We start from the raw sequence: 27066 nt of genomic DNA, 5'->3' as shown, positions 1-27066 counted from the left end.
GGTTTTGCTCTGTAGCTCCTGCACAGCTGAGCAAGTGTGGCAAAGCAAGCTGTGATGCAGAAGGAAGCAAGAGAGAGGGAGAAGGAAGCAGATGGCAGCCAGTCGCTTGGGGGCCTGATTCGGCCCCCAAACTGCATGTTTGACACTCCTGATCTAGAGGATGGTGTGGAATTGCTTTCTGTGGCCCCAGAAGGTAGGACCAGAACGAGCAAGTTGAAATTAAATCAGAAGAATTTCCACCTCAACATTAGGAAGAACTTCCTGACAGTTAGAGCGGTTCCTCAGTAGAACAGGCTTCCTCCTTGGGAGGTGGTGGGCTCTCCTTCCCTGGAGGTTTCTAAACAGAGGCTAGATGGCCATCTGACAGCAATGAGGATGCTGTGAATTTAGGGGGAGGTGTTTGTGAGTTTCCTGCATTGTGCAGAGGGTTGGACTAGATGACCCTGGAGGTCCCTTCCAATTCTATGATTCTATATGCAACCACCAAGTGTAGTCTCAGCATTCCTTTCCCTTTAGCATTCTGTTCATACAGCATAGAGCCAGTTTGGTGTAGTGGTTAAGTGTGCAGACTTTTATCTGGGAGAACCGGGTTTGATTCCCCACTCTTCCACTTGCAGCTGATAAAATGGGCTTGCGTTAGCCATAGCCCTCACATTGTCCTTGAAAGGGCAGCTTCTGTGAGAGCCAGTTTGGCGTAGTGGGAGAACCGGGTTTGATTCCCCACTCCTCCACTTGCAGCTGCTGGGATGGCCTTGGGTCAGCCATAGTGGTTAAGTGCAGGAACTCTTATTTGGGAGAACCAGGTTTGATTCCCCACTCCTCCCCTTGTACTTGCTGGAATGGCCTTGGGTCAGCCATAGCTCTCGCAGAACTGTTCTTGAAAGGTCAGCTTTTGGAAGAGCCCTCTCAGCCCCACCCAGCCCACAGGGTGTCTGTTGTGGGGGAGGAAGGCAAAGGCGATTGTGAGACGCTCTGAGACTCTGAGGTTTGGAGCGGAAGGTGGGATATAAATCCAATATTATCATCTTCTTCTTCTTGCTTCTTTACTGTTCCTCAGGGCAGCTTGCATGAGGTTCCCAGGTGTTCTCCTCCCCAAGCCATGCCCTGGGGCAGTCCTCTTCCTGAAATAATGGCCGGCTGATTCACCACCGAGTTTGAGCAGCTGCTTTATATAACTGTCTCTCTTGTGAGAGCGTTTCATATTGCTTCGTTCCTCTCGACAAGTATTTGATCTGAGTCAGCCTGGGAGCTTCTAGCATTACTCCTAAATATTCACTTCCCCTGAAAAAGTTTCCGCGGTGGGTCATGCACATGAAGCTGCTTTGTACTGAATCAGACCATGGACCCGCTGAGGTCAGTGTTGTCTACTCAGGCTGGCAGCTGCTCCCCAGGGCCTCAGGCAGAGGTCTTTCACGTCACCTGCTGCCTGGTCCATGTCACTGGTGATGCCAGGGATTGAACCTGGGATCTCCTGCATGCCAAGCAGTTGCTTTTCCCCTGAGCCGCGACTCTTCCCCAGCTTATGTTGTTTTTCTTTTGCCTTCTCTGTCTCCTCCAATCTCAGCTTTCAGAAACAAAGGTCTTCACTGCTTCATCTGTGCCAGCTGAGAACCACGTGGCGCCTGGCCAAAGGTACGTCCTATCTTCCATTTTCTCTGTTCTTTCCCTGTGGAGAAGCCATTCCTTCAACCTGGTTTTAGGGCTCAACTACCAGTTGCTAAAAATGCAAATGCAATTTTGGGCAGTGGCTAAAAAGGCCAATTTTGTTGGATCTATCACTGGAAGCCGCCCTGAGCCACTTGTGGGAAGGGCGGGATATAAATCCCAAATAAATAAATAAATAAATGTAATTTTGGGCTGTATGAACAAAACATAAGAACATAAGAGAAGCCATGTTAGATCAGGCCAATGGCCCATCCAGTCCAACACTCTGTGTCACATAAGAACATAAGAGAAGCCCTGTTGGATCAGGCCAATGGCCCCTCCGGTCCAACACTGTGTCCCATAAGAACATAAGAGAAGCCATGTTGGATCAGGCCAATGGCCCATCCAGTCCAACACTCTGTGTCACATAAGAACATAAGAGAAGCCATGTTGGATCAGGCCAATGGCCCATCCAGTCCAACACTCTGTGTCACATAAGAACATAAGAGAAGCCCTGTTGGATCAGGCCAGTGGCCCATCCAGTCCAACACTCTGTGTCACATAAGAACATAAGAGAAGCCATGTTGGATCAGGCCAATGGCCCATCCAGTCCAACACTCTGTGTCACATAAGAACAGAAGAGAAGCCCTGTTGGATCAGACCAGTGGCCCATCCAGTCCAACACTCTGTGTCACATAAGAACATAAGAGAAGCCATGTTAGATCAGGCCAATGGCCAATCCAGTCCAACACTCTGTGCCACATAAGAACATAAGAGAAGCCCTGTTGGATCAGGCCAGTGGCCCATCCAGTCCAACACTCTGTGTCACATAAGAACAGAAAAGAAGCCATATTGGATCAGGCCAGTGGCTCATCCAGTCCAACACTCTGTGTCACATAAGAACATAAGAGAAGCCCTGTTGGATCAGGCCAATGGCCTATCCAGTCCAACACTCTGCGTCACATAAGAACATAAGAGAAGCCCTGTTGGATCAGGCCAGTGGCCCATCCAGTCCAACACTCTGTGTCGCATAAGAACATAAGAGAATCCATGTTGGATCTGGCCAGTGGCTCATCCAGTCCAACACTCTGTGTCACATAAGAACATAAGAGAAGCCATGTTGGATCAGGCCAATGGCCCATCCAGTCCAACACTCTGTGTCACATAAGAACATAAGAGAAGCCCTGTTGGATCAGGCCAGTGGCTCATCCAGTCCGACACTCTGTGTCACACAGTTGCCAATTTTTTTTTTATATATATATACATACACACGTACATATACACACTGTGGCAGAGGAACTGGTTGGCCACTGTGTGAGGCAGGAGGCTGGGCTAAGTGGACTACTGTTCTGATCCAGCAGGGCTCTTCTTATGTTCTTATGAAGATCTTGGCCTCTCTGCCCTGTTGTTGGCTCTCCAGAAGAACTGATTGACCACTGTGTGAGACAGGATGCTGGACTAGATGGACCTCTGGTCTGACCCAGCAGGGCTCTTCGTAGATTCTTACTTAAGGCCTTGGCCTCTGTTTTCTTGTTGTTGGAACCCCAGGTTGGCCACCGTGTGAGACAGAGCGCTGGACTGGATGGACCACAAGTCTGATTCCAGGAGGGCTGCTCTTATGTTACATGGGCGAATGGGGAGGGCAGGGAGGAGGAAAGGGATCTGTTCCAGTCCAGGGAGCTGCTGAATTGATTCCGGCAGGGAAAGGAGAGAATGGAAAGTAGTCCAAAGACTCTGTGCTCAGTTACAACCTCGCATCTGATTTGAACTCTTTTGCTGTGGGCTCTTAACCCTTGCTGTGCCTCTGTCAAGAGCTTAAACTCAGACTTGGTTTTTGTTGAGCCCTTTTTAAATCAATACGCCTGCTCAGAGGTGGTTTGTGTAAGAAAAGTCTGAAAACCTATGAGGTCATATGCAGCTGTTGCAGATGGTCTGAGCTGGACGCCACAGCTGCTAGGAAATTCCAGGACTGCTTATCCTTTGGTTTGTGGCCAAGTAGGACCACTATTGGTGGGCACTACCAACCTTCTAAAACGAGAAGGGGTTCCATGCCACTGGTTACAGTTCCACACTAAGGGATACCCCTCTGGTGTGGCAGTGTAACCAGCGGCATGGAGCCCCTTCTGGTTTTAGAAAGTTGGTAGTGTCCACCAATAGCGGTCCTTCTTGATCCAGAACTTTAAAGAATATATTTTTTGTCCCGCTCACTTAATGCATCTAGACTTTGTTTTTGCTTCTTAGAAACATTTGGTTTTTTTTCTCCTTCTCTCTGTTACTGGTGGTTGCTTTTCATGAGCGCAATATTAAATGGATTTTTCTCTTCTGCTGCCGAATGGATTGGCCTATTGAATTTCTCTTTTAAATAGCCTTTGAAAATCGACTGAGGAGACTGGTTTCGGTGAGAAGATGGTTCAGTGTCTGAAGGGGTGGAATTCTAGCAGGAACCCCTTTGCATATTGGGCCATATCCCCTTGATGTAGCTAATCCTCCAAGAGCTTACGTCTCATTTATTTCAGATCCGGTCCTCATAACAAATGAGTCTGACACCTCTTCTAATTACAGACCTCATTGTTATGGTAGGGTTTTTTTCCCCCTTTTAAACAAATTAAATAGGGTCGAGCAGGTGCCTGTTATAGCAGCGCCCGCCTCACGGCCTCACTGGATCTCCTTATTTCAGTCTCTTCGGGGTATTTTACTTGTTTTGTTCGATGGGACCACAACCTGCTCTTCGGGTACAGGGAGGTACCCCAAGAAAGTTCCGGGTTCAGCCCATTTGAACTGTTGTATGGAAGGCAAGCCAGAGGACCCCTTGATGTTCTGAAAGAGGCGTGGTCCGGGAACGAGGACATCCAGGAGACAGATGTCATCTCTTACCTACACCTGTCAAACGTCCTGTTATGACATTTGGTTGATCTGTGGTATTTTGAGTCCCTTTGAAGTCTGATTATCTCAGTGGTAGAGCATCTGCTTGGCGTGCAGAAGGTCCAAGGTTCAATCCCCGGCATCTCCAGCTAAAAAGGGTCCAGGCAAATAGGTGTGAATAACCTCAGCTGGAGACCCTGGAGAGCCATGAATGGGGCTGTGGCTCAGTGGTAGAGCATCTGCTTGGTAAGCAGAAGGTCCCAGGTTCAATCCCCGGTATCTCCAACTAAAAAGGGTCCAGGCAAGTAGGCGTGAAAAACCTCAGCTTGTGACCCCGAAGAGCCATGAATGGGGCTGTGGCTCAGTGGTAGAGCATCTGCTTGGTAAGCAGAAGGTCCCAGGTTCAATCCCCAGCATCTCCAGCTAAAAAGGGTCCAGGCAAGTAGGTGTGAAGAACCTCCACTTGAGACCCTGGAGAGCCATGAATAGGCTGTGGTAGAGCATCTGCTTGGTAAGCAGAAGGTCCCAGGTTCAATCCCCGGTATCTCCAACTAAAAAGGGTCCAGGCAAGTAGGCGTGAAGAACTTCCGCTTGTGATCCTGGAGGGCCATGAATGGGGCTGTGGCTCAGTGGTAGAGCATCTGCTTGGTAAGCAGAAGGTCCCAGGTTCAATCTCCACCATCTCCAACTAAAAAGGGTCCAGGCAAGTAGGCGTGAAGAACCTCAGCAAGACCCTGGAGAGCCATGAATGGGGCTGTGGCTCAGTGGTAGAGTATCTGCTTGATAAGCAGAAGATCCTAGGTTCAATCCCTGGCATCTCCAACTAAAAAGGGTCCAGGCAAGTAGGCGTGAATAACCTCAGCTTGAGCCCCTGGAGAGCCATGAATGGGGCTGTGGCTCAGTGGTAGAGCATCTGCTTGGTAAGCAGAAGGTCCTAGGTTCAATCCCCGGCATCTCCAACTAAAAAGGGTCCAGGCAAGTAGGCGTGAAGAACCTCAGGTTGAGACCCTGGAGAGCCATGAATGGGGCTGTGGCTCAGTGGTAGAGCATCTGCTTGATAAGCAGAAGGTCCTAGGTTAAATCCCTCGCATCTCCAACTAAAAAGGGTCCAGGCAAGTAGGCGTGAAGAACCTCAGCCTGAGACCCTGGAGACTAATGGAGAAAGGGCTCTGCCTCAGTGGTAGAGTATCTGCTTGGCATGCAGAAGGTCCCATGTTGAATCTCTGGCATTGCGAGTTAAAGAATTTGGCAGCAGGTGGTGTGGCAGATGCTGGAGAACTGCTTCTAGTCTGAGTGGACAGTACTGACCTTGATGGGCCAGTGGTCTGATTCAGTGTAAGGCAGCTGCATGCATCCATGTGAGAATTAAGACAGTCAGATCTCTCTGGGATTCCTGGAAACTGTTTACAGCCATACTAATTGGAAAGGAATATTTCAGATTAGAATAGGCTGAGTCCAAAAGGATGCCTGTGTGGTTAATGAACCGAGTCGAGGTAAGCCATAAAAGGCTGCAGGGAGGGACTGTGGCTCCGTAGCCAAGTTTTTGCATACATGAAGTCCCAGGTTCAATCCTTGGCACCTCCTGATAAAAAGATCAGACTGTAGGTGATGTGAAAGACCTTCATCTGAGACTTCTGGAAGTGCCAACACCGCTACACTGACTCGAAAAGTTACTGTGATTGTACCACTGGTTGGTCCCAATTTAGTCTGACAAGTCATGTCAGACTAACCTAATCTCTTTTTTTGAGAAAGTGACTACCTTGCTGGATCAGGGGAATGCTGTAGACATCGTTTATCTTATTTATTTATTTATTATTTATTTACGTCATACTTATATCCTGCCCATTCCATACAGACTCAAGGTGGCTAACAGCATAAAATAGACAGTAAACAAAACAATATTAAAACAATAAAACAATCCGATAAGATCTTGATTTCAGTAAGGCTTTTGATAAGGTTCCACACACTATCCTTTTTGACAAGTTGGTAAAATGTGGTTTGGATCCTGTCACCGTTAGGTGGATCTGTAACTGGTTGACAGATCGCACCCAAAGAGTTCTTGTGAATGGTTCCTCATCCTCTTGGAGAGGAGTGACAAGTGGAGTGCCTCAAGGATCCGTCCTGGGACCTGTTTCGTTCAGCATCTTTATCAATGATTTGGATGAAGGAATAGAGGGAACGCTTATTAAATTTGCAGATGATACTAAATTGGGAGGGGTTGCAAACACAGAAGAAGACAGACACAGGATACAGGATGACCTTGACAGGCTGGAAAAGTGGACTAAAACCCATAAAATGAATTTTAACAGAGATAAATGTAAAGTTCAGCTTTTAGGGAGGAAAAATCCAATGCATGGCTATAGGATGGGGACTTGTCTTAGTAGTAGTATGTGTGAAAAGGATCTAGGGGGTCTTAGTGGATCATACGCTGAACATGAGTCAACAGTGTGATACGATGGCTAAAAAAGGCAAAAGCAATTTTGGGCTGTATCAAGAGAAGTATAGTGTCCAGATCACGTGATGTGATGGTATTGCTTTACTCTGCTGTGGTAAGACCTCACCTGGAGTACTGTGTTCAGTTTTGGGCACCATGTTTTAAGAAGGATATAGACAAGCTGGAGCGGGTCCAGAGGAGGGCAACAAAGATGGTGAGGGATCTGGAGACCAAGTCCTATGAGGAAAGGTTGAAGGAACTGGGGATGTTTAGCCTGGAGAGGAAGTGGCTGAGAGGTGATATGATCACCATCTTCAAGGACTTGAAGGGCTGTCATCTGGAGGATGGTGTAGAGTTGTTTTCTGTGGCCCCAGAAGTTAGGACCGGAACCAGTGGGTTGAAGTTAAATCAAAAGTTTCTGGATTAACGTTAGGAAGAACGTCCTGACAGTTAGAGCGATTCCTCAGTGGAACAGGCTTCCTCCTCGGGAGGTGGTGGGCTCTCCTTCCTTGGAGGTTTTGAAGCAGAGGCTAGATGGCCATCTGACAGCAATGAGGATCCTGTGAATTTAGGGGGAGGGGTTTGTGAGTTTCCTGCATTGTGCAGGGGGTTGGACTAGATGACCCTGGAGTTCCCTTCCAACTCAGGAGGTGGTGGGCTCTCCTTCCTTGGAGGTTTTGAAGCAGAGGCTAGATGGCCATCTGACAGCAATGAGGATCCTGTGAATTTAGGGAGAAGTGTTTGTGAGTTTCCTGCATTGTGCAGGGGGTTGGACTAGATGACCCTGGAGGTCCCTTCCAATTCTGTGATTCTATTTGATCAGCGCCTGATGAAGCATTCGTCTGGGAAGCAGTTTGTTTACCGGTCCACCGTTGCACTTAGGATATCCAACTTCGGGACATTTGAAATTTATTGATCACTTCAGGGACAATTCAAGTACATATTAAACTCCACATGACTGCACAAGGAAAGTAGAGCTCTTTAAATCACAGAGACATTCAGCAAGTGGAGCGGCATTTTCCATTGTCTGTTTCATCTCGAGTCAGTGTTATCGTTGTGCAACGGTGTCTGCAATTACAGTGATATTTTGAATAGCATTTTGATGAGTTTTGTATGTGTGCATAAGTATATTTAACATTTGCGGCATTTAGCCGTGAGCTTCGTGCTTTCATTGGTTGTTTCATTGTCACAGCTTCCTCTTTTGTTGGCCTGATCCAGCGTAAGGCAGCTTCAGAGCTGTTCATTTCACATTTTTATTGTCCTTCACTTTTGCTCTTGCAGCATAGATTTGGGGACGCTGCTTCAGAAGCCCGGGACTTCCAGCCAAGAAACGGGGGCCAACTCCTTCGAGTCCGCGCAGCAGCAAGGCTTTGGACAAGCGTTAGTGTTTACTAATTCCCAGCACAACCCTCCGGTGGCCTTAGGAGCTGGTAACGCCGGTGCCGTTAACGCCTTTTCTCCGCAGAGCCTGGTAAAGCTGCCCTTTGGCTCGTTAAAAGCGCTGAATGCTTGTGTGGTTTTTGCTAATGACTTTGCAGTCTTCCCTTCGTTTGAAAAAAAGAAGAGGAAATATTAGGTGGTTCTGCAGGATGATTTCTTATTGGGAGAAGTCCTGTATTGCCATCATACTGGTGTGTTTCTGTGTGTGTGTGTGTTTGTGCAGGCACTGGGGTTGCCAAGCTCCAATGAGCTCTGGAGCTTCCCTGCTCTTACAGCTAGGGTTGCCAAGTCCAGCTGAAGAAATATCTGGGGACTTTGGGGGTGGAGCCAGGGGACTTGGGGGGCGGGGCCAGTTGCAAGGGTGTGGCTAGCGTGATTGAACTCCAAAGGGAGTTCTGGCCATCACCTTGAAAGGGACCCTGCTCCTTTTAAATGCCTTCCCTCCATTTGGAATAAGGAAGGATAGGGGCACCTTCTTTGGGGGCTCACAGAATTCGAACCCCTGCTCCAATCTTTTTGAAACTTGGGGAGTATTTTGAGGAGAGTCATCAGAGGTTATGCTGACTATTTGGTGCCTCTAACTCAAAATACAACTCCCCTAGAGCCCCAGATACCCATGGATCAATTCTCCATTATTCCCTGTGGGAAATCGGTCTCCATAGGGAAGAATGGAGTGCCCAGCAGACATTTCCCTCCCCGCTTTCTGACGACCCTGTAAGCAGAGGGAGGGCCTCCAAACTGGGGGATCCCCTGCCCTCACCTGGGGATAGGCAGCCATGCTTACTGCTGATCTCCGGACAAGCAAGATCCGTTCCCCTGGAGGAAACGCCTGCCGCAGAGTGTGGACTCTGTGACCTTGTTTGATGCTGAGGTCCCTCCCTTCCTCATGCTCCAGCCCCCAAATCTCCAAGTATTTCACAGCCCAAAGCTTGCAATCCTAATGTGCCCCCCCATATGATGGGAACGCAGAAGCAAAGTTGTCCTTTCAAAGGATAACCTCTGTCATCGCAGTTTTGCTTGTTAGGACCCTATTTTTGGGCTTCCTGCCTTGTTCCTGGGCAGCTGCTCAACCGGCCTGCCTGTATTTGCGAGTGGAGAGGGGAGCAGGTGATGCTCTCTACGTAGTAATCAAGCAGTTTTGTTCACCCAGCGCAGAACGTTGCTGGGCCGGAAGACCGTGATGTGGTATTCTTTCCAAGCACATATCTGATTGCTGCATGTGGAAATCAATGACTTCTGAGTTTTCCGGCCTCACAAAGAACAGCTTCCTTGTCAGAATGACTCCCGAGTTCCACTGCCCTTACATCCCTAGTGCCAATGATATATGTGGCAGTTGACAGACTAACAAGCAAAACTGTCACGCTCCTGCCCTTCAAAAAGTTTCAAACAGTAGGTATATGATTAGGGTTTGTAGAATCTTTCGGGCTCAAGTGCCGTGTTCTACTGGAGAAAGTTTTCCTTCCAGACGTTTCGTTCTCAGCTGCGGAGAACATCCTCAGTGGCGTTGCAGCCGGAGCTGCACAGAACAATGGTCACATTCAACAGCCCGTTTCCTTATCACTACCCTTCCAGGAAGCCCCACCAAACAATGGGCACATCCACAAACCAATTGCCCTTTCATCACACCCCCTCCAGCCTACAAATAGCAGCTCTCCAGCAGCCCTGGCCCCACTCAATGCACAGCAGCCAAGAAGGTCTGAGCGCCTGCTGCGGCTGCAACGCCACTGAGGATGTTCTCCACAGCTGAAAACGAAACGTCTGGAAGGAAAACTTTCTCCAGTAGAACACGGCACTTGATCCCGAAAGATTCTACAAACCCTAATGATGTTACCAGCCGTGAAAACCTGAAATCTTTGATAGTAGGTATATGACTCCTAAAAAATTGGCAAAGATCAATAAAAAGATGCCAGACAGATGTTGGAAATGTAGAAGACATGAAGGCTCTTTTTTACCATATGTGGTGAACTTGTGAAAGAGCGAAAAAGTATCGGCAGATGATTCAACAAGAAATTTCAAAGATCTTGGGATATGAATTCAAGAAAGTAGCAGAGACTTTTTAAATTGGGATTACAAATGGAAAAATTTCCAAAAGAAGATAGAACTTTGATCTGGTACTTGCTTTCAGCAGCTAGGACATTATATGCGCAGTTATGGAAGCAAGAAAAAATACCAGAAAATGGGATTGGATTGTAAAAGTTATAACAATGGAGTGAGATGGACAAACTAACAAGAATCTTAAGAGACTATGATTTGGAAGTGTATGAAAAGGAGTGGAAAAAGTTTAGATGTTATGTAGAAGAAGAGTGGAATATAAAAGGATATTGGACAATTTTTTGATAATGATAATACTAGAAAAAAAGTAGAATATGAATATAGGTTCTTATGGTTTAAGGGTACCTTTAAATGTTAGTATTTTAAGTATATAACTTCGGTGGGAGTCAAGTAACGGAGGGAGGGGGGAACTAGAAAATAGCATATGGGATAGATAAAAAGAAGGTATTAATGGATATGGTTACCGTATGTTATCAGTAAAATTGTGTTTACTCAAAAAGTTTCAAACAGTAGGTGATGTGAAAGATCTTTGCCCGGGACATTGGAGAGCTGCTGTCAGTCTGAGTGGACAAAGCTGACGTTGATGGACCAAGGGTCTGATTCAGTGTACAGCAGCCTCATGTATCTGTATATCCCTTGCCACTGGAAGACTTCTCATGTAGTAAATGATCCAAGTGGGCGGCCGTGTTGGTCTGAAGCAGTAGAACAAAGTAGGAGTTAAGTGCACTGTGACAGAACCGGCCCGATTCTGCCTTCAGACCCGGTCCCATCAACTCCCTATTGAGTCGCCAACTCCTGGAGGGAGCTATTTCTCCTTCGGCCACTTGGGCTCGCTGCCACCACCTGCTCAGTCTAGGGGTTCGGATTGAGAGGAACAGGACTCCCAATGCCCCTCTCCAGCTCTGAGGCCAGGCCTCAAGGTCCTCTGCCACCCTGTACTTGGGTATCACAGAGACCACAGCACTTCTTCGGGGAACCCCTGGAGGATTGGCACCTTATCCAACTGCATGCCTTCCCCCTTCCCCGGGGCCCCCTTCATAAAGCAGCGTGGTCTAAAGCGGTTGGGGATCTATGTGGTACAGAGTTTGACTGCCAGCATTCAAAAAAGTAAAAATATTTAATTAAAAGAGAAAAAGAAAACAAAAACAAAACAAAAACAGTTGCATGTCAAAGTTTAGCACAGCACAGCATCCGCACAGCAACCAGCATGACAAATAAAAGGAGGATTTAAACGCATCCTACTGTCCCTGGTCTAAACTTGCCCTGCCTTGTGGATGACTTACTCGGTCTGACTGCCTGGGGTCCTTTTCCTCTTGAGTAGGCCTCTCCCACAGTCAGGAGCCCCCACACTGGCAACCTCTTCCTTTGAGCGCCAGCTGAGAACTGGCCTTTTCCCGCCTAACTCAAATAAAAAGAACACAAGAACTTCCTGCCCCTCTAAGAGGCTTTCCCCCTAGAGGCGCTGGTTTAACTCTGGAAGGGAGGAGGGGATGGAGGGAGGCTAGGCCAAAGCCTGCTTTAGTAGTTTAATGTTCCCTTCCAAGAAGCACCAACATTAACTAAGATGGCGTTTCTCCACATGCACCTTTAAGACCAACGAAGTTTTATTCAGAATTTCAGCTTTCATGTGCTAGAAAGACACTTCGTCAGACAATAGGATGGAACAGCCAACAGTCCTCAGTTTAGAGAGAACGGGCAGTGAATCAGTATGCCAAATCGTGGAAATGTTTGTTAGCCGATTAAAAGAAGCACAAGTTGGGGTCTGGTGATCGTTAGTTTATGTGAACTGGGCTGCATCAACAAGGGGGCGATATAGGTCAGAATAGCAGATTGAAGTCTATGTGAAGAGCCATAAATAAGAGTCTGCTGGGATGTTAGCTCTGGGTTTAAAATGAGGGCATTGGTTTCTCAAGAGCTTTAATTTAAACATGTAACACACATTAAACCTCTTGAGAAACTAATGTCCTCATTTTAAACCCCGAGCTAACATCACAGCCGTCTCTTATTTATGGCACTTCACGTACATGTCAATCTGCTATTCTGACTTATATTGCCCCCTTGTTAATGCAGTCCAGTTAACAAACTAACAATCACCGGACTCCAAATCGATAGATCCACGCGGGCAGCCGTGGTGGTCTGAAGTAGTTGAACAAAGCAGGAGTCAAGCGGCACCTTTAAGACCAACTTGACTCCTGTTTTGTTCGGACTCCAAATTGTGCTTCTTTTAATCTGCTAACAAACATTTCCACGATTTTGCAGACTTAATTCTTTGCCCACCTTCTCTGTATTCAGGACTGTTTGCTGTTCCATCCTGTTAACTGATGAAGTGTGCTTCTAGCGCACGAAAGCTTACCTTCTGAATAAAACTTTGTTGGTCTTAAAGGTGCTACTCGACTCCTACTTTTTTCTATGTAGTGAATGAGTCACCCTTATTGGTGAGAAAAACCCGTCGGCTCCTAAGTCATTTCCTCACTCCCCCCCCCCCCCAAATTTGCTATTCTCACTCCCCCCTCCAAATAAAACCCCCAACAAAAACCCCACTTTTAAAAAGTGCAGTTATGAACAAGAAGGTTGCAGAGGATGCCAAACTAGGACTGAGTCACAACGTTCCCTTTTTCTTCTTTTTCCGAACCACCTCCTGAGTTGTTAATCTGTCTGCATGGTGGGTGAAGGCAGCAGATGGGAGCTGTGCTCACCTTGTGCGGTTCCTGGCAGACAGAAGGACTGACTCAGTCCTCGCATGGCTGGAGATACAGGGGGCCCAGGCGACCACAGGTCAACGAGAATCACCATCTTCAAGTCCTTGAAGGGCTATCCTATAGAGGATGGTGTGGAATTGTTTTCTGTGTCCCCAGAAGGTAGGACCAGAACCAGTGGGTTGGAATTAAATCAAAAGAGTTTCCGGCTCAACTTTAGGAAGTTGAGACTGTTAGAGCGATTCCTCAGTGGAACAGGCTTCCTCCTTGGGAGGTGATAGGCTCTCCTTCCTTGCAGGTTTTAAACAGATGGCCATCTGACAACAATGAAGATCCTGTGAATTTAGGGGGAGGTATTTGTGAGTTTAGAGCGGTTCCTCAGTGAAACAGGCTTCCTCGGGAGGTGGTGGGCTCTCCTTCCTTGGAGGTTTTTCAGCAGAGGCTAGATGGCCATCTGACAGCAATGAAGATCTTGTGAATTTAGGGGGAGGTGTTTGTGAGTTTCCTGCATTGTGCAGGGGGTTGGACTAGATGACCCTGAAGGTCCCTTCCATGATTCTATGAATCCTCTACAAAGACAGGCCATGCTCCTCTGCAGTTCTTTCCAGTGGGAGATGGGGTGAGGGGGAATTGACCGTTACCTGATTTGGGTCATTTTGAGTCACCATCTCCAGCCTTTAGCATTTGCTGAAATTTGTCACTGTTCAGATTCAGTGCATAGAACAAACTGGCACCAGGGCTTTTTCTGGGGTAGATGAAGCCCAGCAGGAACTCATTTGCATATTAGGCCACACACTCTGATGCCAAGTCAGCTGGAACTCCGTTCCTGCTTCTTCTTTTTTTAGGCCCTGACTGGCACAATCACCAGATATTTCTGTGGTTGTTAACTACTATAAGATTTCTAAATCTTTATAATTTACTGAAACATTGTCTTCTTTTCTCCTTCCTGTCCTGCCTCAGCCTTCGGTCCTCTGTTCCGGATTTGGAGAGTTTGGCTCTTCGAAACTGGCCGCCCCTGCTGGGTCTCAGTTTCTAGACCAGCTGAAATCCTCCACCTCTTTGGGTCAGTTCACTTCACAGGGTTCTCCCAGCACAAACCCCTCCTCTGTTTCCACAACCACCGCCTCATCTTGGGAAGCGAAGCCTTCTGTCTCACAGCCTTCGGTCCTCAGTCAGTTTGGTAAGTGCTGCAAGACTCGAGTCATTCAAATGGACAGTAGTTCATTTTGCTTATTTAGCCAACTACTTTGTTTATACCTTGCTTCCCCCCCCCCCCCCAGTGGGAACGCAAAGGGGCTGACATTCTTCTCCTCTCCCCCATTTTATTCCCACAACAACCCTGTGAGGTAGGTTAGGCTGAGTGTGCGTGACTGACCCAAGGTCACCCAGCCGCAGCTTCCATGGCAGAATGGGGATTCGAACCTGGGCCTCCTTGATCCTAGTCTGTCGCTGACCACTTTACTACTCTGGCTCTCCATTTTATCCCACAACAACCGTGTGAGGCCGGCTAGGCGGTGTGTGTAGCCCAGCGAGTTCCCATTAGAGAATGGGTGTTTAAATCCAGGTATCTTGGATCACACTCCATTTCCCTAACCTCTGCAAACTTTGTTCCTGTTTCAGAGGGTTACAATGTCATTCTGTTACAGCAACAATGAAGAAGAGTGTAGTGGTATCTTGCCGACTGAGCTTTTATTCCAGCAAAATGTTCGGCGGATGAGTGTTAGAACACAGGGTCTTACGTCTGCGCACGTGCCTCTTTCGTTGTGATCCTATCTTGGCTTTCCACAGATTATGCAAAGCTGAAGTATTCAAGAGGGCTTTTCTACGCAGGCAGCAAGCCTGCATGTAAAAAATGATTCACAAAGTTCCCCGGACAAATTATTAAGAAGATATTGGATTTCTATCCCGCCCTTCACTCCGAAGAGTCTCAGAGCGGCTCACAATCTCCTTTCCCTTCCTCCCCCACAACAGACACCCTGTGAGGTGGATGAAGATAGTGGATTTATATCCCACCCTCCACTCCGAAGAGTCTCAGAGCGGCTCACAATCTCCTTTCCCTTCCTCCCCCACAACATACACCCTGTGAAGTAGATGAAGATATTGGATTTATATCCCGCCCTCCACTCCGTAGAGTCTCAGAGCGGCTCACAATCTCCTTTCCCTTCCTCCCCCACAACAGACACCCTGTGAAGTAGATGAAGATATTGGATTTATATCCCGCCCTCCACTCCGTAGAGTCTCAGAGCGGCTCACAATCTCCTTTCCCTTCCTCCCCCACAACATACACCCTGTGAAGTAGATGAAGATATTGGATTTATATCCCGCCCTCCACTCCGAAGAGTCTCAGAGTGGCTCACAATCTCCTTTCCCTTCCTCCCACACAACAGACACCCTGTGAGGTAGATGAAGATATTGGATTTATATCCCGCCCTCCACTCTGAAGAGTCTCAGAGCGGCTCACAATCTCCTTTCCCTTCCTCCCCCACAACAGACACCCTGTGAGGTAGATGAAGATATTGGATTTATATCCCGCCCTCCACTCCGTAGAGTCTCAGAGCGGCTCACAATCTCCTTTCCCTTCCTCCCCCACAACAGACACCCTGTGAAGTAGATGAAGATATTGGATTTATATCCCGCCCTCCACTCCGAAGAGTCTCAGAGCGGCTCACAATCTCCTTTCCCTTCCTCCCCCACAACAGACACCCTGTGAGGTAGATGAAGATAATGGATTTATATCCCACCCTCCACTCCGAAGAGTCTCAGAGCGGCTCACAATCTCCTTTCCCTTCCTCCCCCACAACAGGCACCCTGTGAGGTAGATGAAGATATTGGATTTCTATCCCGCCCTCCACTCTGAAGAGTCTCAGAGCGGCTCACAATCTCCTTTCCCTTCCTCCCCCACAACATACACCCTGTGAAGTAGATGAAGATATTGGATTTATGTCCCGCCCTCCACTCCGTAGAGTCTCAGAGCGGCTCACAATCTCCTTTCCCTTCCTCCCCCACAACATACACCCTGTGAAGTAGATGAAGATATTGGATTTATATCCCGCCCTCCACTCCGAAGAGTCTCAGAGCGGCTCACAATCTCCTTTCCCTTCCTCCCCCACAACAGACACCCTGTGAAGTAGATGAAGATATTGGATTTATATCCCGCCCTCCACTCCGTAGAGTCTCAGAGCGGCTCACAATCTCCTTTCCCTTCCTCCCCCACAACATACACCCTGTGAAGTAGATGAAGATATTGGATTTATATCCCGCCCTCCACTCCGAAGAGTCTCAGAGTGGCTCACAATCTCCTTTCCCTTCCTCCCACACAACAGACACCCTGTGAGGTAGATGAAGATATTGGATTTATATCCCGCCCTCCACTCTGAAGAGTCTCAGAGCGGCTCACAATCTCCTTTCCCTTCCTCCCCCACAACAGACACCCTGTGCGGTAGATGAAGATATTGGATTTATATCCCGCCCTCCACTCCGTAGAGTCTCAGAGCGGCTCACAATCTCCTTTCCCTTCCTCCCCCACAACAGGCACCCTGTGAGGTAGATGAAGATATTGGATTTCTATCCCGCCCTCCACTCTGAAGAGTCTCAGAGCGGCTCACAATCTCCTTTCCCTTCCTCCCCCACAACATACACCCTGTGAAGTAGATGAAGATATTGGATTTATATCCCGCCCTCCACTCCGTAGAGTCTCAGAGCGGCTCACAATCTCCTTTCCCTTCCTCCCCCACAACATACACCCTGTGAAGTAGATGAAGATATTGGATTTATATCCCGCCCTCCACTCCGTAGAGTCTCAGAGCGGCTCACAATCTCCTTTCCCTTCCTCCCCCACAACAGACACCCTGTGAAGTAGATGAAGATATTGGATTTATATCCCGCCCTCCACTCCGTAGAGTCTCAGAGCGGCTCACAATCTCCTTTCCCTTCCTCCCCCACAACATACACCCTGTGAAGTAGATGAAGATATTGGATTTATGTCCCGCCCTCCACTCCGAAGAGTCTCAGAGTGGCTCACAATCTCCTTTCCCTTCCTCCCACACAACAGACACCCTGTGAGGTAGATGAAGATATTGGATTTATATCCCGCCCTCCACTCTGAAGAGTCTCAGAGCGGCTCACAATCTCCTTTCCCTTCCTCCCCCACAACAGACACCCTGTGAGGTAGATGAAGATATTGGATTTCTATCCCGCCCTCCACTCCAAAGAGTCTCAGAGTGGCTCACAATCTCCTTTCCCTTCCTCCCCCACAACAGACACCCTGTGAAGTAGATGAAGATATTGGATTTATATCCCGCCCTCCACTCCGTAGAGTCTCGGAGCGGCTCACAATCTCCTTTCCCTTCCTCCCCCACAACATACACCCTGTGAAGTAGATGAAGATATTGGATTTATGTCCCGCCCTCCACTCCGAAGAGTCTCAGAGTGGCTCACAATCTCCTTTCCCTTCCTCCCACACAACAGACACCCTGTGAGGTAGATGAAGATATTGGATTTATATCCCGCCCTCCACTCCAAAGAGTCTCAGAGTGGCTCACAATCTCCTTTCCCTTCCTCCCCCACAATAGACACCCTGTGAGGTGGGTGGGGCTGAGAGGGCTCTCACAGCAGCTGCCCTTTCAAGGACAACTCTTGCGAGTGCTACGGCTAACCCAAGGCCATTCCAGCAGGTGCAAGTGGAGGAGTAGGGAATCAAACCCGGTTCTCCCAGATAAGAGTCTGCACACTTAACCACTACACCAAACTGGCTCATTAGGGACTAAGAGTGTCAGTTGCAGAGCTCTGACGTGCTGGACTGAGGGATGACTCCCCCCCTCCTTTGTTCTCTCTTGCCAACGGTGCCTAGATTTCAAATCCCAGCCTGAGCCTTCCCCGGTTCTGAGCCAGTTAACGCAGCGGCAGCAGCAACAGATGCAGGCGGCTCCCACCCCACCTCCCAGACTGGAATCCTTCACCCCGCAGGTCAAGCCTCGAGAGTCGTCACCTGTAGGCAGCCCCGCGGCGGCCGGCAAACCGCTGCATCTTCCCAGCCTGCCTATGGAAAGCCAGGTGTTGCCTGCCCATCAGACGCCGCAGAAACAGATGAAGCCACCGAAACGGAAGGTCCCACCAGCTTCCAAGGTGGGTGACGAACCAGGAGGATTAATTACAAAGCAGCATCGATTAAGTCAGGTGGTTGACTTCATACCGCCTGTGGCTGATTTAAATCTTAAGAGATCAATTCAGTTAATCCACGGGTTACCAGGTCCTAGGCGTTGGTGCCTTTTTTGGGATAATTGGAGGGACGAGCGAGGCAAAGTAGCCATTTAATGAGCCGACGTTCTTTGTTAGAAGAAAAGGTCGTCTTTAAATGCTGTCTTATTTATTTATTTGGTTGGTTTGTTATTATTACTTTAGATTTTTATCCCGTCCTCTCCACGAGCAGACTCAGGGCAACTAGCAAACATCTGCAATTACGGTTTTAAAACAATAAAATACAATTGAAACATTTTATGGGGCTGTTCAACTTCAGTATAGGTGGGGTTTTCCTTTTCTTATCAGTGATCCTATAATGATCGTAGCTCCTCAGCAGTGTAAGGTGGCAGTCCTCTCCCGGTTTAGGTCTTAAAGGCCTGTCGAAATAGTTCAGTTTTGCAGGCCCTGCAGAATTGAGAGAGATCCCGCAGGGCCCTGAGGGCCTTCCACATTTCTGGTGCTGCCACTGAGAAGGCATATAGACAAGCTGGAAGGGGTCCAGAGGAGGGCGACCAACATGGTGAGGGGTCTGGAGACCAAGTCCTATGAGGAAAGGTTGAAGGAACTGGGGATGTTTAGCCTCGAGAGGAGGCGGCTGAGAGGTGAGAGGATCACCATCTTCAAGGACTTGAAGGGCTGTCCTACAGAGGATGAGGGGTCTAGAGACCAAGTCCTATGAGGAAAGGCTGAAGGAACTGGGTATGTTTAGCCTGGAGAGGAGGCGGCTGAGAGGTGATAGGATCACCATCTTCGAGTACTTGAAGGGCTGTCCTATAGAGGATGAGGGGTCTGGAGACCAAGTCCTCTGAGGAAAGGTTGAAGGAGCTGGGGATGTTTAGCCTGGAAAGGAGGTGGCTGAGAGGTGATAGGATCACCATCTTCGAGTACTTGAAGGGCTGTCCTATAGAGGATGAGGGCTATGGAGACCAAGTCCTATGCGGAAAGGTTGAAGGAGCTGGGGATGTTTAGCCTGGAGAGGAGGCGGCTGAGAGGTGATAGGATCACCATCTTCGAGTACTTGAAGGGCTGTCCTATAGAGGATGAGGGGTATGGAGACCAAGTCCTATGAGGAAAGGTTGAAGGAGCTGGGGATGTTTAGCCTGGAGAGGAGGCGGCTGAGAGGTGATAGGATCACCATCTTCGAGTACTTGAAGGGCTGTCCTATAGAGGATGAGGGGTATGGAGACCAAGTCCTATGAGGAAAGGTTGAAGGAGCTGGGGATGTTTAGCCTGGAGAGGAGGCGGCTGAGAGGTGATAGGATCACCATCTTTGAGTACTTGAAGGGCTGTCCTATAGAGGATGAGGGGTCTGGAGACCAAGTCCTATGAGGAAAGGTTGAAGGAGCTGGGGATGTTTAGCCTGGAGAGGAGGTGGCTGAGAGGTGATAGGATCACCATCTTCGAGTATTTGAATGGCTGTCATATAGAGGATGGGGGGTCTGGAGACCAAGTCCTATGAGGAAAGGTTGAAGGAGCTGGGGATGTTTAGCTTGGAGAGGAGGCGGCTGAGAGGTGATCACCATCTTCGAGTACTTGAAGGGCTGTCCTATAGAGGATGAGGGGTCTGGAGACCAAGTCCTATGAGGAAAGGCTGAAGGAACTGGTTATGTTTAGCCTGGAGAGGAGGCGGCTGAGAGGTGATAGGATCACCATCTTCGAGTACTTGAAGGGCTGTCCTATAGAGGATGAGGGGTCTGGAGACCAAGTCCTCTGAGGAAAGGTTGAAGGAGCTGGGGATGTTTAGCCTGGAGAGGAGGTGGCTGAGAGGTGATAGGATCACCATCTTCGAGTACTTGAAGGGCTGTCCTATAGAGGATGAGGGGTATGGAGACCAAGTCCTATGAGGAAAGGTTGAAGGAGCTGGGGATGTTTAGCCTGGAGAGGAGGCGGCTGAGAGGTGATAGGATCACCATCTTCGAGTACTTGAAGGGCTGTCCTATAGAGGATGAGGGGTCTGGAGACCAAGTCCTATGAGGAAAGGTTGAAGGAGCTGGGGATGTTTAGCCTGGAGAGGAGGTGGCTGAGAGGTGATAGGATCACCATCTTCGAGTATTTGAATGGCTGTCATATAGAGGATGGGGGGTCTGGAGACCAAGTCCTATGAGGAAAGGTTGAAGGAGCTGGGGATGTTTAGCTTGGAGAGGAGGCGGCTGAGAGGTGATCACCATCTTCGAGTACTTGAAGGGCTGTCCTATAGAGGATGAGGGGTCTGGAGACCAAGTCCTATGAGGAAAGGCTGAAGGAACTGGTTATGTTTAGCCTGGAGAGGAGGCGGCTGAGAGGTGATAGGATCACCATCTTCGAGTATTTGAATGGCTGTCATATAGAGGATGGGGGGTCTGGAGACCAAGTCCTATGAGGAAAGGTTGAATGAGCTGGGGATGTTTAGCCTGGAGAGGAGGCGGCTGAGAGGTGATAGGATCACCATCTTCGAGTACTTGAAGGGCTGTCCTATAGAGGATGAGGGGTCTGGAGATCAAGTCCTATGAGGAAAGGCTGAAGGAGCTGGAGATGTTTAGTCTGGAGAGGAGGCGGCTGAGAGGTGATAGGATCACCATCTTCAAGGACTTGAAGGGCTGTCCTATAGAGGATGAGGGGTCTGGAGACCAAGTCCTATGAGAAAAGGTTGAAGGAACTGGGAATGTTTAGCCTGGAGAGGAGGCGGCTGAGAGGTGATAGGATCCCCATCTTCAAGTACCTGAAGGGCTGTCATCTAGAGGATGGTGTGGAATTGTTTTCTGTGGCCCCGGAAGATAGAACCAGAACTAAAAGATTGAAATTAAATTAAAAGAGTTTCCGGCTCAACATTAGGAAGAACTTCCTGACAGAGCGATTCCTCAGTGGAACAGGCTTCCTCCTCGGGAGGTGGTGGGCTCTCCTTCCTTGGAGGTTTTTTAAACAGAGGCTCGATGGCTATTTGACAGCAAGGAAGGTCCTGTGAATTTAGGGGGAGGTGTTTGTGAATTTCCTGCATTGTGCAGGGGGTTGGACTAGATGACCCTAAAGGTGCCTTCCAACTCTCTGATTCTATGTAATCTGCTACAATTGCTAATGCAAGAACTGAGTTTTTACTCTTTCGATTACTTACACGAGCACTAAAGTTGGGCTTGTTCGCGAACTACCTGAAACCCCAATTTAAGCAGGTTGATGATAAAGGCTGAGGTTCAAATTTGGAAAAGGTTCGTGCTGAGGTTCGAATCTGGAAAAGAAAGAAATAGCTATAAACCCTGCTTGTGGGGAAGGGGACACTGTTTGTTATCGAGGCCTATATTGGGTGGGATCTGTGCGATTCACGGTTCGGCAGTAAGCACAACAGATTTTTAGAAGCCAAGATCTTCTGAAAGCCTGCCCCTTCTGTGTTTTATACTATATGCGTCTCTCTCGGCACGGCTTTTCTGTCCGGTGCCATTTTTACGGGTTGCGCGAATGACTTCTTTTTAAAAATTTCAGATCCCGTCCACCGCTGTGGAGATGCCTGGATCCACTGACGTGTCCGGATTAAACGTGCAGTTTGGAGCTCTTGAGTTTGGGTTGGAGGCTTCCCTCTCTGAGTTCGGATCTGCCACGAGCTACGAGAACACCAGCCAGGCCTCCAACAGCATACTCTACCCGAAGCCTGTAAGGTATGCACCCAGCTCCACTCTCGCCCTCTTCTCTGCTTCTCGGTAAGCCAGATTATGTGCCAAGGAGAAGGCCTGAGGGTCACAGTGCTCAGTTCTAGAGGCTGAGTGGCATTGCCTTGTGGAAACAAAACAGAAGATTGTAAGAGCAGAGCAGATGAGTGGCCAGGAGACTTAACTGACTTAGGCCCCACAGGACTTAACTGAAGGTTACCTGAAGGTTACCTGTGGCTTTGGATCTTGGCCTCATTTGTTCTTTTGGCCCACTAGCGTTGAACTAAGGTCTGACATTTCTAGATGATGATGATGATATTGGATTTATATCCCGCCCTCCAAATCTCAGAGTCACAGAGCGGGCTCTCTTTCTTTTGAGGTTTTCAAACATAGGCTAGATGGCCATGTGACATCAATGAAGATCCTGTGAATTGAGGGGGAGGTATTTGTGAGTTTCCTGCGTTGTGCAGGAGGTTGGACTCGATGACCCTGGAGGTCCCTTCCAACTCTATGATTCTATATGCAAACAAGTGTAGAGCGGCTCACAATCCCCTTTCCCTTCCTCCCCCACAACAGACACCCTGTGAGGTGGCTGACCCAAGGCCATTCCAGCCGCTGCAAGTGGAGGAGTGGGGAATCAAACCCGGTTCTCCCAGATAAGAGTCTGCACACTTAACCAATAGCCGAACTGGCTCTCTGGATGGAGATCTGATCGTCTGTATGGATTTTTAAAAAGCATTGCTTTGGGAGCAGCTTCCACTTACAGTAGAGAGATCTTCATTGAGTGACTGAATGTAAGCTGCAGCGCAATTTTGTGATTGGTTCTGCCTCCTGGGGCAGCCATTTTGTGGCTGTGCTCACCACTGTGTCAGAATTCCAAAGGTGCCATGGGCACAAAACAAAATATGAGGATATGATCCATATATCTGCAGAATGGAGCTAAGGGACCAATAGAGGATAATAGGAGAGCCAGTTTGGTGTAGTGGTTAAGTGTGCAGACTCTTATCTGGGAGAACTGGGTTTGATTCCCCACTCCTCCTCTTGTACTTGCTAGCATGGCCTTGGGTCAGCCATAGCTCTTGCAGAGATTCTCCTTGAAAGGGCAGCTGCTTTGAGAGCCCTCTCAGCCCCACCCACCTCACAGGGTGTCTGTTGTGGGGGAGGAAGGTAAAGGAGATTGTGAGCCGCTCTGAGACTCTTCGGAGTGGAGGGCAGGATATAAATCCAATATCTTCATCTACCTCACAGGGTGTCTGTTGTGGGGGAGAAAGGGAAAGGAGATTGTGAGCCGCTCTGAGACTCTTCGGAGTGGAGGGCAGGATATAAATCCAATATCTTCATCTACCTCACAGGGTGTCTGTTGTGGGGGAGAAAGGGAAAGGAGATTGTGAGCCGCTCTGAGACTCTTTGGAGTGGAGGGCGGGATATAAATCCAATATCTTCATCTACCTCACAGGGTGTCTGTTGTGGGGGAGAAAGGGAAAGGAGATTGTGAGCCGCTCTGAGACTCTTCGGAGTGGAGGGCAGGATATAAATCCAATATCATCTTCTTCTCTATAAGCATGAAGGAAGTCCCAGGTTTAAAACACTCCCCAATAATGCTTGTCAGAGATGTTCTAGGCTGATCCTGCATTGAGCAGGGGGTTGGACTAGATGGCCTCTGTGCTACCCTTCCAACTCTGTGGGTCCATGACAATGATATTGGATTTATATCCCGCCCTCTGCTCCGAATCTCAGAGTCTCAGCGGCTCACAGTCACCTTTACCTTCTTCTCCCACAACAGACACCCTATAAGGTGTGTGGGGCTTAGAGAGCTCTTCCAGAAGCTACCCTTTTGACACCTCTGCGAGAGCTATGGCTGGCCCAAGGCCATTCCAGAAGCTGCAAGTGGAGGAGTGGGGAATCAAACGCGGTTCTCCCAGATAAGAGTCCTCACACTTCACCACCACACCAGACTGGCTCTCACAGAAGCTGCCCTTTCAAGGACAATGTGAGCGCTATGGCTGACCCAAGGCCATTCCAGCAACTGCAGGTGGAGGAGTGGGGAATCAAACCCGGTTCTCCCAGATAAGAGTCCGCACACTTAACCACTACACCAAACTGGCTCTCACAGAAGCTGCCCTTTCAAGGACAATGTGAGGGCTATGGCTGACCCAAGGCCATTCCAGCAGGTGCAAGTGAAGGAGTGGGGAATCAAACCCGGTTCTCCCAGATAAGAGTCTACATACTTAACCACTATGCAAAACTGGCTATCACAGAAGCTGCCCTTTCAAGGACAGTGTGAGGGCTATGGCTGACCCAAGACCATACCAGCAGCTGCAAGGGGAGGAGTGGGGAATCAAACCTGGTTCTCCCAGATAAGAGTCTGCACACTTAACCACTACACCAAACTGGCTCTCACAGAAGCTGCCCTTTCAAGGACAACCTCTGCCAGAGCTATGGCTGACCCAAGGCCATTCTAGCAGGTGCAAGTGAAGGAGTGGGGAATCAAACCCGGTTCTCTCAGTTAAGAGTCCTCACACTCAACCACGACACCAAACCGGGCTCTCTGATGCAAGATTGTAGCTGGTCAGTGTGTGAAATAAATGGCAGTCGTTGCTAAAGAGCGTCCCGTTAGCAATCTTGTATATGAAGAATTCAGGCTGGGGGTGAAGAACTTGCAGGCCAGTCAGGGTTCCAGTTCACTTCAATAGTTTGCATGTAACACAGCAGCCCTGGGCTTCCTCAGCAGTCTCCCCTCCAAGTACTAACAGGACTGGCCCGCTTAGGATTTGAGCTCTCTAGAGGTCAGGCTAGCCTGAACTATCCAGGTCAGACCAGTCCCTGGGAAGCCCTGATTCTGGTGTTTGGGAGAAAGGTGGCGGGGGGGGGGGGGGGAGGGTTAGTTTATTTCTCCAGACTGCATTTAAGTCCATAAATGCCTTCTGTCCTGTTTCTCTTTATGCCTCTGTTGAAGGCCTGGAATTTATGGGGTGGGGCCGTGGGAGGGTTCTGATGCCGAAGCACTTGGGGGGGGGAGGCAGGCGTGAGCTTTCAGCTGTATCCTTCGGTTTGGGAGCTCTGCGCGAGTTTTAAACCCTTCTCTTTTAAGTTGCGCAAACTATTCCGCAACCGGTTCCGAAGTAGCTTGGAGAGGGGCTGGTTAATGTCGCGGTGGAACCTGAGCGGACGTCGATGGTGATGATCGATGGCTTTTACTTTTTCCAGTGATCCTTTGAATACCTCTTTGCCAATGTCCAATACAGTGCAGGAGTCCACCTATAGCACCCCTGCCGTCACCTCTGCCAGCCCGAGCTGCTCTTCCCAGAGCACTAGCCCCGTAACAACCGCTTCGTCCTATGACCAGGCCTCTGTGCATAGCAGAATAACGTACCAAAGTTCCATGCCTCTGTCGGAACCAGCCCCAGCTGCTGTCACGGTGAGTAGCTTTCCCGCAGCGTTGAAAGTGGGAAGAAACAGTTTGGTGGGGTGCTGGGGAGAATTATGACATGGGACCAGGGCTTTTTTTTTGTAGCAGGAACATATTTGCATATTAAGCCATGCCCCCCTGATGTAGCCAATCCTCCTGGAGCTTACAGCAAGCCCTGTATGAAGAGCCCCGTAAGGAATTCTAGCAGGACCTCCTTTGCCTATTAGGCCACACCCCCCTGATGTAGCCAATCCTCCTGGAGCTTACAGCAAGCCCTGTATGAAGTGCCCCGTAAGGAATTCTAGCAGGACCTCCTTTGCCTATTAGGCCACACCCCCCTGATGTAGCCAATCCCCCTGGAGCTTACAGCAGGCCCTGTGAGAAGAGCCCTGTAAGGAATTCTAGCAGGACGTCCTTTGCCTATTAGGCCACACCCTCCTGATGTAGCCAATCCCCCTGGAGCTTACAATAGGCCCTGTGAGAAGAGCCCTGTAAGGAATTCTAGCAGGACCTCCTTTGCCTATTAGGCCACACACCCCTGATGTAGCCAATCCTCCTGGAGCTTACAGCAGGCCCTGTGAGAAGAGCCCTGTAAGGAATTCTAGCAGGACCTTTTTTGCCTATTAGGCCACACCCTCCTGATGTAGCCAGTCCTCCTGGAGCTTACAGCGGGCCCTGTACTAAGAGCCCTGTAAGCTCTTGGAGGATTGGCTACATCAAGGGGGCATCGCCTAATATGCAGTGGAGTTCCTGCTACACAAAAAGACCTGCATGCAGCCATTTATTGACGCCTTCTTCTAGATATACTGACATTTGTCAGAGGCTTTCTGTTGTTATCTTTGGACACTGCTGGCTGATTTTGTGTGAACTTTGCTTTTTCAAATGATTTAACATGAAATATTTTGTAGCCAATGTAATTTGACACTGAGAATTCAAAGAGCTTTGCATGAGTGCTCAGTAATCCTTTAGCCGTGCTGTTAGAGAGGTTATCATTATCTCCCAGTTGCGTATTTGGGGGTGAGAGGAAGGGAACAACGAGTTTCCTGAGGCTGCCTGATAAGTTTGAGGCTTGAAGAGAGATTTGGTTCACACCCAATGCCATTGCAATACTCTCTTTACTTTCTTCTGGTTAATGCCGGAGCTGCGTGTGCTTGGATTCTTGGCAAAATGGTCTGAATTCTACAGCTTCCAAGCTGCATGTTTTCTTGTTTCGTGCACACCATTTTGCTGAGGATCCGGGAGAGAGCCTAGCAGTGGTCCCGCCTGGTTCTCTGATGGTGGAAAGTGATGTCGAGTTAGTTGACTTAGGTTGGCCTCCTGTTGGCTTTTCAAGCCAAGAGTCAAACAGAGGCCATCAGGGCCCGCTCACCCACTAGGCAAATTAGGCATTTGCCTAGGGCGCTGGGCGGGGGGGTCACCAAATTGGGCTCTTCCCCACCCCCCACCCCCGGCACCCAAGACAAATGCCTAAGTGCCCAGGGGCAGTTGGGCACTGGCAGGCAAGCCACCTCCCCCCCGCCCCCGGTGACCTAAGACTCCAGCCTCGTGCTTACCAGCTTCAGCCAGCATCGTAATAGACCCTTCTGTTAATATAAAGCAGGAAGAGGCTTCGCTCCCTCCTCCCTTCCAGAACAGGTAGGGGTGGGGAGCGAAGCCTCTTCTGCTTTATATTAACAG

The 27066-nt window shown here is 49.0% G+C and overlaps 1 protein-coding gene and 2 non-coding genes across 3 annotated transcripts in view; all 3 read left to right on the top strand.

Moving 5' to 3' along the window:
• The window catches only part of UBAP2 (ubiquitin associated protein 2), a 201304-nt gene that overhangs the window by 99449 nt on the left and 74789 nt on the right, over positions 1-27066 (top strand). The window contains exons 10-15 of the mRNA XM_060236247.1: positions 1565-1632; positions 8222-8411; positions 14089-14308; positions 17978-18252; positions 21817-21989; positions 25188-25398. Of these exons, the coding sequence (XP_060092230.1) occupies positions 1565-1632; positions 8222-8411; positions 14089-14308; positions 17978-18252; positions 21817-21989; positions 25188-25398 (1137 nt within the window). The remainder of the gene's footprint in view (positions 1-1564; positions 1633-8221; positions 8412-14088; positions 14309-17977; positions 18253-21816; positions 21990-25187; positions 25399-27066) is intronic.
• Positions 5257-5328, top strand: TRNAI-GAU (transfer RNA isoleucine (anticodon GAU)). Its single transcript has one exon. It is a non-coding gene; the product is annotated as a tRNA-Ile (tRNA).
• Positions 9546-9631, top strand: LOC132570671 (small nucleolar RNA SNORD121A). Its single transcript, XR_009555370.1, has one exon. It is a non-coding gene; the product is annotated as a small nucleolar RNA SNORD121A (small nucleolar RNA).

Source organism: Heteronotia binoei, chromosome 4, assembly GCF_032191835.1.
Source record: "Heteronotia binoei isolate CCM8104 ecotype False Entrance Well chromosome 4, APGP_CSIRO_Hbin_v1, whole genome shotgun sequence".
Taxonomy (NCBI): domain Eukaryota; kingdom Metazoa; phylum Chordata; class Lepidosauria; order Squamata; family Gekkonidae; genus Heteronotia; species Heteronotia binoei.
Note: the sequence above shows the minus strand (reverse complement) of the source record. Positions and strands in the feature narration are given on the sequence as shown.